Source organism: Lactuca saligna, chromosome 4 (assembly GCF_052625555.1).
Source record: "Lactuca saligna cultivar CGN05327 chromosome 4, ASM5262555v1, whole genome shotgun sequence".
NCBI lineage: Eukaryota > Viridiplantae > Streptophyta > Magnoliopsida > Asterales > Asteraceae > Lactuca > Lactuca saligna.
The window spans coordinates 13026830-13039272 of record NC_136420.1 but is presented as its reverse complement, the minus strand read 5'-3'; the positions used below and the strand labels follow the sequence as shown (position 1 = coordinate 13039272).

Sequence of the window (12443 nt, the reverse complement as noted above, 5' to 3'; positions counted from 1 at the left end):
TTGAGAGTGTGTAAGGATAAGAGTGTGTGTTTTGGTGCATTCCTTGAAGAAACTTGAAGAGTTAAGGGCTTGGAACAAGAATGAGACTTTGGATCCAGCATCCATTCTGTTGTAGCAGCCATTTGGAGGTAAAAAGCCATTACCTTGATCACGGGTTTGATAGATCTCTCCATTAGAGAGTTTATGGCCATTTCTAGCATCTCCTTGGGTCATTATTGGTTTTGAGCATGTTTTTAAGCCAAGACTTCAGATCTGGACACTATTAGGCCCTTTAGGCCTAAAGACTCAAGCTTTATCAGGCTTTAGCCAATCTTCATGTCTTAAACCCATTGTTGAGCCTTGTTTTGGAATAGTTAACCCTAAATTCCATGCATGGACGTAAAGCTTGCAGCTTTACGTGGTATCTAAGACTTAGAAGGCTAGATCTAGAGTTTGGGGCCTTAGTCTCACTTAAAAGCGTCTGAATGAGAGAAATAACTGAAGGAACTCGACGAGTCGGTTAGCCAACTCGATGATTTGGTTAGGGTTTTCCTTGATATTCTGGACATTGTGCAAACTCGACGAGTTGGTGAGACAACCCGACGAGTTTAGTCGAATTTTCCTGATATTTTGAGAACCGGAGGAACTCGACGAGTCGCATAGATGCACTCAACGAGTTGAGTCAACATGGATTGTTGACGTAAGTGTTGACTTCCGTTGAGTTTTAGGGTTTGGTCAAGTTGTGGATGTTGGAGACCATGGAGGGGTAAAATGATCTTGCACCCTTTTTAAGAATCAGTAAAGGAGTTAGCTTAACATCTTGGAGTTGTTATTATAAATTGTTAATTAGAGATGATTATGATATACGTAGGCGGAGTCTGGGCCGACAGTTGAGTACGAGACATACTTACTTTACTTACGGGGTGAGTCTTCTCACTATACTTACTTGAGTGGTAATTATTGTACGACCGGAGGGTTTTATTTGTGTTATTGACCGGAGGGTCTTACGTGCTTATACTGAGATATGTGATATTATACATTATGTCTTTGTGATTTATGTTGTATATTATCATGTGCATTATTAAGATAGGACCAGAGGGTCCAACTCGAGCCGTGAGACCAGAGGGTCTTCACTGAGATACAAGACCGGAGGGTCCAACTCGAGCCGTGAGACTGGATGGTCTTCATTAAGATACAGGACCGGAGGGTCCAACCCGAGTCGTGAGACCGGAGGCTCCTCACTGAGACACATGATCAGAGGGTCCTTATCAAGACATAGCCATGAGAGGCTAATTATTTGTGTGTGGTGTTTTTTAGAACTCACTAAACTTCGTGCTTACAGTGTTGTCTGATATGTGTTTCAGGTACATCTCAGTATCACAGGAAGGCGTCGGCATGATTGTACACACCAACTTGTTGATTCATGTTTGGGGATTCTGGGATATGTGACAAACAACTTTTATGATTGTTTTTTGAAAGATTTATAATTTGAGTATGAGAGATGTTAAATTGTGTTTTGTGTGGAATTACAAACTAAATTTTTATTTAAAAATTTAGAGTGTTACTTTTTGACTCAATTCTTGGACAGCTTGAGAGGTATCAGCATTACACATATTGAAATCACCATTAGGGGAGCCATAAAACCCTTAACACTTATCCTCTCATCTTCAGATGTTTCCTCTTCTTCCACTCATCATCACGATCCTCTTGCTTTACAATGTATGCTTTTGGAAGAGAGACATTCTATTTCTTGATATGGGCCAATAACTTCTTGTACAAGACTTCACAAGTCTTTGGGCTTTGAGCTTCTTTCTTCTCTTTGCAGTCCTTGGAAAAATGGTCAGGGATTTCACAATTAAAACAATTACCCGAGTTTCTTTTCTCTGAAGTGGATCTCCTTATTGAACCGCCTCCCTTAAACTAATCTCTCCGGACTCCATTTGATCTGCTTTCTTTGTAAGGTTTGACAATAAGTGTAGCGTTGGCAATAAGTTCATCAGTAATTTCTTCACTGCTCGCTTCACCTTGATCAGAGTCATCTGAGTCACTAATGAGATTCATTACCTCCTTCTGAGAAACCAAAGCTACAAACTTTTCTTTGCTTGAGTCCTTCATGATGTCTTTACGACGGTAATTTCTTAGATTTCCAAACATGGAGTTGAGATCCATGAGATTAATCTTCTCACTGTTTTTAAGAACATCAGCGTGATGTTCCCAGCTTTTCCAAGGGAATCCAATAATTTTAAAATTAATTGAGAAGAATGCTTGACGACTCTTAACCTGCGCACATCATCCACTAAACAATTAAACATGTTAAATGTTTGAGTTAGATATTCACCTAGCTGAGCAAAAAATGTTTATATCTCTGATTGAGGTTGCTGACAGTCGTAGCTTGAACTTCTACAATGCCTTCATAAGCCACCGTCATCGTCTCCATCATCTCTTGAGCTGATTCACAATTCTAAACTATGATACACATGGTAGGGAAAAGAGTTTCCTATGGTTGCCCTAGCCTTCACATCAAGACTGAGAAGCCTCATGTCATCATTATCATAACTAGTCTTTGTCTTTTGCTTCAAGAGACCAACATCAGCATTGTTAACCATAGATTGATACATAGGAATATGAGGACCCTTCTCAATAATGTTAAGCATCTCATAATCCATGGTTTCAAGAAAAACCATAGTCTTAGTTTTCCACATGAAATTATGCTCATCAAAGGGGGGGGGGGGAGGGGATCATGTTGAGAGTAGACGATTTGGGATTGTAAGTGGTCGACATAATAATTTGAGTGTATCAAAAACCTACTCTGATACCAATTGAAGGTTTATATCAATCGGATACACTTCAAGTATAATCAACAAAGAACAAACTAACTAAACAAAGTTTAAACAAAAAAATAAAGAACACTATTAATAACAAAGATGTCTTTCACCAAGAAATGGGTGTTCTCACCAAGAGAACGAAGGTCACAAAGAGGGCCACCAAAACATACATTAGGGGTTCACCCTAATGTTGAATATATATATATATATATATATATATATATATATATATATATATATATATATATATATATAGGGTAAAGTGAATATACCTAACAACCTTATATAAGTTTAGGTACCTAACCACATCATACTACGTAATTTTGTATCATATTTGCATTGTAATCACCCAAAGTTCTTAAAACTCAACCTCATAACTTGATTGCTTCCAAAATCTTTGGACTTTCACCATTATCTTCCTTCAAATGATGTCGTTCTATCGGAGACCCCCTGGTGGGCTTCATATACTACCGTTACAAATCAAATGGTGTATGAGGAATACAATGGTGAATGTCTGAAAATCTTGGAAGTAAATCAAGTTAAAGGTTGAAGTTTAACAACCTTAGACGATTGCAATGTAAATATAATGCAAAACAATGTAGTATAATGTGGTTAGGTACCTAAGCTTATATAAGGTTGTTAGGTATATTCACTTTACCCATATATATATATATATATATATATATATATATATATATATATATATATATATATATATATATATATATATATATATATATATTCTAGTAAATCCCTTCAATCAAAGGATTGTATCTAATCTTTAATAACAACTGATCCTTATCACCAAGATATTGGATTTGCTATCTATTCTATACATATTCATATAACTGTCTAATATACAAATATTACATAAGATCATTAACTTCATGTTGACGCTGATAAGGTCTTGAGACACTGGTGTTGGTACTGATGTTCGCATTGGCACTAACACTGATGGTCAACATATAAATTGTTTGACTCATCAAATCATTAGGTGTGATCTTAAATATTGTTTGATTCAGAAACGAAACCCATAACTAGTAGGTTTGTAGTAATGTAATTTTTTAATGAAATGTTATTTTGAATTATATATATATATATATATATATATATATATATATATATATATATATATATATATATATATATATATATATATATATATGGAATGCAAAAGTTTCATTCTTTGTGTTTAGAGTTTCGAGAGCGATGAAACCGAAATAAAAAACTGAAATAACCTATGTGGCATCAAAGGTTAGGAGATTTTGGATGGATGAACTTTCACCATCCTAACATCTTAATTTTTAGATTTTGGTATGTGATGTGCAACATTTGGCAGGCAATATTAGAATAAAATGATATATTTTGATATACGAATTTAATAACTAACATACAACTACCTCTAAAAACAGTATATCAAAGAACGTTATGTACATGTTAAGTATTTATTTAGCTTCTGGCTTCTGACTTGTTGATAAATTTGAAAAGATCAAATTTATATCAAAGAACGTTTTTTAGGTTTTCCTGTGGGTTCGACACGGATTGGAAGCCAATCTTGGATCGATGTGAAACATGTTTTTCAGCTTGGAAAAATAAACTTTATTGGTGGTCGTCAAATGCTTTTAAATTTTTAATATGCCAAAACAAGTTAATATGTTGTTGGAATCTTCTAGTCTTCATGGTTTTAATTTGGCTTTGTTACAGAAGTGGCGATGCTATTTTGTGGAGGAAAGGAATGCGCTTTGGGTGAGGCTTATTCGTTCAACATATTGCCACGTATGTGGGTTTCAGTTTGCTTCTCCTAACTAGATTTCATTCAGTTTTATCATTTCACATTTATATTCTGATTTCAATTTGTATGCATGCACATAAATAAATAATGATGCGCAAAAACAAAAGAAATTAACAAGAAAGAAATAAAATTGGAAAAATACGGCATAAAGAACATCAATGAGCATAGTTCAACGAAACTAAACTTAAAAGAAGTTAACCAAAAAGCATCTGATTCCCGTTCTAAAAAAGAGCAAGAGACTTTGCAAGAAGCAAAACTTGTTAATACTTCAAAGCCTTACCAGCCTGGTTTTCATGGTCACTTCTTCTGCTACAAAAACAGTTTAATTTTTAATAATTTTTAGTTATACACAAACTTTAATAAAAAATAATTATTAATGCTACTGCTAACTAACCTCTGGTTCAGCTGATTTTGCCTCTTCACCTTTCGGATTCTCCTCTCCTGTAAAAAGAAAATATGTCAACTCTTTTATCCATAATATTTATTTATAAAACACTAATAAAATAAAACACATCATTTCCTTTTTGACATAACTTCAATCCAAGATTACATCTTTTTCTTTTCCATTAAGTCATGTATATGCAAAGTGGCTGAATGGGTAATGATGTCTGTCTAAAAGACCATTTTACCCTTACATTCCAAATACAATTTTAACAGGAGTTTGGAAAGGGAAAAATATAGTGTCTTATCCCCTTAGACCCATGAGGTTACACATTGTAGAAGGGTAATTTGGATATCTCACAAATATTAAAACATTTCCATTGAACTAAGTATTAGATACTTGATTGCCTTTTAGGGTATAAAGCATATTAGAAGGGTATGGAATACCTCCATCCTCAGGCAAATCAGAAGTCCAGAGAGTGAGATTATCTCTCAAAAGCTGCATGATCAAGGTGCTGTCTTTGTATGATTCCTCACTCAAAGTGTCCAACTCAGAAATCGCCTCATCAAAAGCTTGTTTAGCCAATTGGCATGCCCTGTAATTTCATCATATAAAAAACACTTTAATTTCATACACCATATGCAAATTTCAAATAAAGTAAAGAATATCTGATTTTACTTTTCAGGAGAATTCATAATTTCATAGTAGAACACTGAGAAATTGAGAGCCAAGCCAAGACGAATTGGGTGGGTTGAAGGGAGCTCTTTATTTGCAGACTCGGAAGCAGCCTAAAATGGAAAATTAATAACCAAAAATGTTTGCATAAAGAAAAAGCGAAATTTATTGCGATAATAAATACAAAAAGACATGCCTCATAGCCCTTCAATGATTGGTCTGCAGCTTCCTTTCTTTCTTCATCTGTCTTAAACTCAGCAAGGTAACGGAAGTAGTCACCTTTCCTGTATTTGGTACCAATCAAAACACAATAAAAATGAGATTTTTTTTCAATAAAGAAAGAATAGCAATAAACATGACTCACATTTTGTAGTAAAAAACAGTAGCTTCTCCTGAGCCTGAAGATGGTACAAGATGTTTGTCAATGATAGCAAGAATGTCACTGCAAATCTTGGCAAGTTCATCTTCAACCTTTTTGCGATAACCCTTGATCAGATTGACATAGCTCTCGTTTCCTTTTGATTCCTCTTTCTGTTCAATTGATGACATGATACGCCATGAGGCTCTCCTTGCTCCAATCACATTCTTGTATCCTACTGAAAGAAGGTTGCGCTCTTCCACAGTAAGTTCAACATCAAGTTTGGCTACATTCTTCATACTTTCAACCATTTCTGCAATTTCATGTGAGAATTATGACAAGGATAACTTTAGCATTTAAGCAATTGTGAGATCAGGCATGATCCACGTATAATTGAGACCAAATATACATTAGCCACCCCTACTTACGAGTTTTATTTGACAACAACCAATAAATTTAATATAACAGAAATCTAAAATTTCCTCTCAACTGTGAGCTATAGCATTGTTTTGTTATTTTGCCACTATCTAAATTCGAAAAATCAGATGAACATTAAATCCATCGTCGTGACGTGGAATAAACACACAGAAAACCACAATTTTAGCGATGAACAAGGCACGTACTAACGTGAGCGAAAATTACATTGTAAGTTATAAGATTCTTCCAATTTGTGACAAAAAAATCATGTAAATAATCAAAACAAATAGATCAAACATGCATCCATTTATTTTACGCCAGATTCACGATTAAATTCAATTATACACTCCAATGAGAACAGAGACACGCATCAAAACGAAATTTAGAACCGATCTAACAACAGATGAATATCACGCAAATGTACAATGTTAAAACGCAAAAACAGATAGAAAATCATGAGATGAAGGGGATACCATCGTAACGTTCGGCTTGTTCAGCGAGCTTAGCCAAATAAACATGATTTTCTCTCTCCTTTTCGTTCGACATCGTCCTGATTGATTGATTCACCAAATAGAACCGATCGATTGAGTTTGAATGACGAGAAAAATTCCTTTGCAATCACCGGGAAGTCCAGAAAGGGGAGAGAAATGGAAGGGGGCGGGTTTATAAAGGGGTGATTAAAAATCGGGCAAGTTAGGGAGGACGTAAGACTGAATCTCAACCGTTGGATTGAGTTTGAAAAATGGGATACAATCGCGCGCACTTCGTATTTATTTTTGGGTTTTGGATTCTATTGGATCCGCCCGAGACCCGTATCTTCTATGTCTATACTTTATATAATACAATCTACAAGATTGTGTATGTTTGATAATTTTAAATATATTTTGAATGATGATTCTCAATCTTTTGAGAACCCACTTTTTATTAAAAAAATTAATTTTAATCTAATGATTTTTATAGATAATATATAACCAAAACCAACCCTTTTATTTATAAATGGTACAAAATTAGTACATTTAATTTTATAGATAGGACATGAAACTGCCAATTAGGGATAGCTTTTAGCATATGATCATTCAAAGGACGCAAGTAAGATTTCTCTTTCTAATTATTCTTTCCATACAAAAACCAATTTTCCATTTATTTAATAACTTATTATTTATCAACTCTTTCAAAAAAAAAAAGCTTTTTATTTATCAAGTAGTTAAGATGTTTCTCAGTAGGAATAAAATTGAGTCAAAAGCCTAATATATAGTCGATTTACATGTCAATAAAATTTGATTTTTGGATCTAGCAGTATAAGCAGTAGCCATATATATAAAGAAATAAAAATGCAACATTGTAAAGTTGTAATCTATTTCACACATTAGGTGACTGGGGACACCTATTTTCTCAAGATAAAATGTTGGATATGGTAATGTAGTTTCAATTACAAAGTGGAACGAACAAAAAAAAAAGATTACAGAAATGCAAAAGAAAAAAACATGGTAACAAAACTTTCTCTAATCTACATCTTACAATTCGTGTTTCCTCTTCCTTTCCTTTTTCATCGACTAATACAACCCAATTACAATTGACAAATTTCTTGCATCATCTATGCATGCATGTTTGCGTCGTATATAGAGATTTATAAAACCTTCACTTGTGAAAAAAAAAAAAAAAAAAGACTCTCAACTCATTTTCTTACAAATGGCTTTTGACAAACAAGTAGCCTTTGTTCACTACCATTTTCAAGATCAATCACCCTTGCTTCCCATCGTATTTGTGTAGCAATCATTCGTGCATCCTCTATAGGCCCCACCTTATCCGAAAGTACAACCCAACCCTATATAATTTAAAAAAAAACATCAAAATCATTTGAGCCTTCTTACATTAAGTATTTCATCAGATATTTGACTAATAATCAAACAGTATTGTTAAAAGTACCTCAGGGCGTAAAATACGATCAATCTCCAAAAGTAGAGTTTTTAAGCTACACCCTTCTAAAATTAGATTTGAAAGGAGCCCATTTGCATGAACCATGTCATATGTCCGTGGGTATGTTGGGAAAGGTTCACACCTATATATTTCCAAAAAAGTGGAATTACATTTTTGGTCCCTAAGTTTAGATGAGTTTTGCAATTTTGATCCCAAAAATGTGATTGGCTCCAATTCTTATTTTGGCAAATTAGTTAATGATATTAAATATTTACCAGTCATGCAAAATGCCTGCGAATCCCTGATGAAGTATGAGTGGGAGGGTGTTACGAGTCCTAGTGGGGACCACATTCATCACCCAAACTGATTTCCCTGCTTCTAAAAATGCAGCATTTAGACCCCCATAAAGGGCATTCATGTCCATAACATTTCGTATCATATTGTATGGAGGTAATGGATCTTCATCACCAGGTCTTTTTGGATGATCAGAAAAGATTAAAGGCGTGAGTAAAGACCAATAATTTCTCAAAGCTAACCTTGATGACTCAAAGTCCTCATAAAATTCATACTGCTCAACTTCTGTCAAAATAAACAGTTTCACTGTTAGTCAAATACCAAATATACCCCCAACTTTAACACAAATAAAGAAAAATAAACAATACTTTCCATGAATTTGAAGTTCAGCTGGGGTTATTTGAAAACTTGAAGACCTATTTTGAATAGGAATCCATCTTTTGCTTTCAGTCCCTCCTATACAAGATGAAAGTGGCTGATAATATGACTGTATGTCATGTTCTTCTTTACATGGTGGAATCACACCCTGCTTGCTGCAATATAAAACCAAATAAATATTACTTTAAATTTTCCTTCATCTTTGCATGAAATACCAAAACTAGCCTCTCACCCGGATGAGTAGCATTGGGCATCATTAGTTTTCTGCCATATAAAAGTTTCCTCTTGTTGAGCTGTAAATGTCCAGCAAATCTTTTGAGTAAATTCTTCAATAGGGCTATCCATGCTTCCCTTTTTTGTACTTAATGAACTTCCATGTAAAACAAAGTAGCCTCCAGGCTTAAGAATCCGATCAACTTCAATAAGAAACATTCCATCTGAAACATAAATATATACATATATCATTAGAATTAGATACCAAGAAAAAACACTCTTTACACTAGATAATTTAAAAAAGAACTTGCCTTTTTTGTCCCATAGGATACCACATTGTGCACAATGAACCATGTCATATGACAATGAAGGAAATGGGAGTTTTCTTGAAATGAAGTTGCCAATAATTGCTGGAAGGCCTCTTTCAAGAGATAACTGAACTTGACTACCAGTCAACTCATATGCAGCCATACAAACAGCCATGAGCTTTAATGATAACAAATGAGCCCCAAAGCTACCAAACCCACATCCAATATCTAGTACATTACGTACCTATTAATATAAAAAGATTATTTATTAGACACAAAGTGAAATGATAATGAATGATGATAAATGATAATAAGAACAATTACTTTATTTTGGTACTTACACCAGCTTGAAGAAATTCAACATCACTAGTTAATCCTATCATTTCTGCAACTTGGTGAGAGTATTCTTTGACTCCATCAAAGATCAAACCATCATCTGAGTGGAAAGAAATTTGGTTTTCTTCAAGTAACATTAACCTAAGAAAAAGGGAAAAAGATCAATGGGGAGTGAATAATATTATAATACAAAACTAAATGAACAAATATATATGAAATTAATTACCTTTTAGTCATACTCCCTGAAGAAAGAAATTGGTCTTTTGTAATCTTGACATTTGCATTCCATATTACATCTCTGCCAACTGGCCAACTCAGAGGAGTTTTATAGTCTCTTGGAGGGCGAACCAAACAGTAATCTTGGTGTTGTGATAGTTCACAATGTCGATCAAATTCTTCACCATCTGTAAACCCTAGTTGAAGATTTGCAGAAACATTATAACAAGGAACATAATGTTCTCTTTCCCTGCCACAAAGGCTAATCTCCTTCAGAATATTATTCCCTGAAGATAAACTTTTTAGCTCCAAATAATCACTTGCTGCTTGTTCCTTTAGTCTTCTGTAGTTTATATAAATGTCTGATTTTATGCTGAAGGTGACAGAGTCAAAGGAGGTGGAAGTAGATGAACGTAGCAAAACAATAAGTGCAAGAACACTAAAAAGACATAGAAGTAGCCAAGTCCATGGTGGTCTAGGGCCAAAAATTAAAGAAAGTTTATGGAATATAGGTCGTCTCATGTTGAATTGGTGTAGCCTGCTTCCACTTATGGTTTAAATACCACTATCATGAAGAAAACAGTGTAATATGCCTATTGTATTCCGAATTTATTTGTCTATTTGAAATCAATCTCTTTGGAATCACGTGATCATGACATCGTGTCACAGAACCGGTGAAATTGCCATAAAAAGGTACGCAATCGATTTAAATGCAGTAGATCAAGTAAACAATCAGCCTCAGATTTCCTAAATCCAGATACAAACTCTTTCCAATTCAAGTAACTGCCAGCAGAAATAACTTCAGATCAACCTGAAATTGTCATCCAAAATGTAAATTACAACTTAAAATCCACATCAACAGACAAAATAGGACAGAGGATTATGTAATTGGTATCACATTCGTCACAAAATCGAGACAGATCTGATGCGTACCAATCACTAGAACTCACGGAATGTAGCAAAGAACTTGCACATCAATCATAAAACAGTTGAACACAAACTGAAAATAACCACCATATTTACTAGGGTTTGGGGCAAATTACCAGTTCGTTAAGCGAAGAATGCAGTGCAAGCGTAGATTCAACTCATACGAAAGCTGGACAACAGCAACAGCAACAGCTCTAATTCGCCATTGACAACAAGAAAGGTGAGTGACAGCGGTTAATTCATTCCCTTTTGCTACTCAGACTATATAGTATTGTGCGAAATGGGATTTAAAAATTAGAAACAGATCGATCCAAATGGCTCAGAGATTAAGAACAAAAAGGGGAATTGGATTAATAATTGTAAAAAACTATAAAAAAATAAATAAAAATCAATAAATTGTAATGAAAGTGTTTGGGGGAATAATTGTGCATGACTGCCTTTGCACTTTTCCTCCTTCATTGTGTGGTGTCTCATTTGTATGTATTATTTTATTTAGTAAAATGTCAGATTTATCCTCACTAGGCTTTTGTAACTTGAAATCATAGCTTCATAGGATGGAGGATACTTGGGGGGTTTTCAGACTTTTCCACTCTCCTATCATTCGCCATAAATAGTATTAATAAATTGAAATTTATATTCTTATTTATATAGGTTATATAATAAAAAGATTGGCCTACCATACTAAACAAATACACGATAACTTTATGATTTTATCAATTAATAAAATATTTATTTTTATTACTTAATACGGGAAGTTCTATATTTATATTATTTTATGTAAAATTTGAATAAAATGATAAGTTATCACATTAAATATTTAAAAGAAAACATGCTCATATATAATAAAATTATCTTGAAAGTTTTTACGACCAGTCCATAAAATTTAACGTTATACCAATTTTTATGATAGTTTGAGATGGTAAGACATAAATTTAAGTGTAGAATATCACTGAAATATGTTTTACGGTAAATTAGATCATTGGTCCCTCGTACACATGATAGAAAACGTGTTTAGTCTCTATTTTCAAAATTTAACCCAGGCAGTCCTTCGTTATTATTTTTCTTGCACGGTTAGTCCCTATAGACGTTAACCGTTAAATGCGTCCGTTTAAGTTCCCCACGTGCCTTGCATGCAGGGGCCTTTTCATCTTTTCATGGTTTGTGTCTCTTCTTAATATCGTTGCACTTTAAAATCTTATAAAACACTGCAACCCTTTTTTCTTCTGCTATCCTCTCCTTCGTCTCCCTTCGTTCGATCGATTTCTTCAAACTAGATAACAATAATCGATATTAAATGTAATTGTGGAGCCACTACAGTGATTCGCACATCTCTAAAGCAAAAGAGAACCCTGGGAAACTCTATTATGCTTGTACGGTAAATGTAAGGTTAATGATTTTAATTTCATTCTTCATCTTCTTTAATTTT

General features: G+C 34.1%; 2 protein-coding genes across 3 annotated transcripts; both read right to left on the bottom strand.

The window, feature by feature from the left end:
• Positions 1-4706: 4706 nt before the first annotated feature.
• Positions 4707-7084, bottom strand: LOC145041246 (14-3-3-like protein GF14 iota). 2 transcript variants are annotated; one of them, XM_078989248.1, is made up of 7 exons: positions 6902-7084; positions 6018-6324; positions 5850-5937; positions 5657-5766; positions 5425-5573; positions 4991-5037; positions 4707-4905 (listed from the first exon to the last, which is right to left on the bottom strand). In XM_078989248.1, exons 1-7 carry the CDS (start codon positions 6972-6974, stop codon positions 4894-4896), a joined length of 786 nt encoding a protein of 261 aa, XP_078845374.1. In that variant the 5' UTR covers positions 6975-7084; the 3' UTR covers positions 4707-4893. The 2 variants fall into 2 exon arrangements, with proteins under 2 accessions (XP_078845374.1, XP_078845375.1); XM_078989249.1 differs by having other exon boundaries at positions 4707-4902.
• Positions 7085-7754: 670 nt separating this feature from the next.
• LOC145041244 (putative methyltransferase PMT5) lies at positions 7755-11463 on the bottom strand. Its single transcript, XM_078989247.1, has 9 exons — positions 11134-11463; positions 10101-10901; positions 9880-10015; positions 9542-9782; positions 9250-9454; positions 9013-9172; positions 8621-8925; positions 8355-8487; positions 7755-8253 (listed from the first exon to the last, which is right to left on the bottom strand). The coding sequence occupies exons 2-9, from the start codon at positions 10610-10612 to the stop codon at positions 8104-8106; spliced, it is 1842 nt and encodes a 613-aa protein (XP_078845373.1). The 5' UTR covers positions 10613-10901; positions 11134-11463; the 3' UTR covers positions 7755-8103.
• Positions 11464-12443: the final 980 nt, after the last annotated feature.

Bases quoted from the DNA above. Each gene is read 5' to 3' on its own strand.
- LOC145041246 (XM_078989248.1), bottom strand. From the start codon at position 6,974: ATGTCGAACGAAAAGGAGAGAGAAAATCATGTTTATTTGGCTAAGCTC. The intron at 6,325-6,901 runs GTATCCCCTTCA...ATGAAATTGCAG, and splicing joins ACAAGCCGAACGTTACGATG to AAATGGTTGAAAGTATGAAG. The intron at 5,938-6,017 runs GTGAGTCATGTT...TACCAAATACAG, and splicing joins ACTGTTTTTTACTACAAAAT to GAAAGGTGACTACTTCCGTT.
- LOC145041244 (XM_078989247.1), bottom strand. From the start codon at position 10,612: ATGAGACGACCTATATTCCATAAACTTTCTTTAATTTTTGGCCCTAGA. The intron at 10,016-10,100 runs GTAATTAATTTC...CCTTTTTCTTAG, and splicing joins TCAGGGAGTATGACTAAAAG to GTTAATGTTACTTGAAGAAA. The intron at 9,783-9,879 runs GTAAGTACCAAA...TTATATTAATAG, and splicing joins TTGAATTTCTTCAAGCTGGT to GTACGTAATGTACTAGATAT.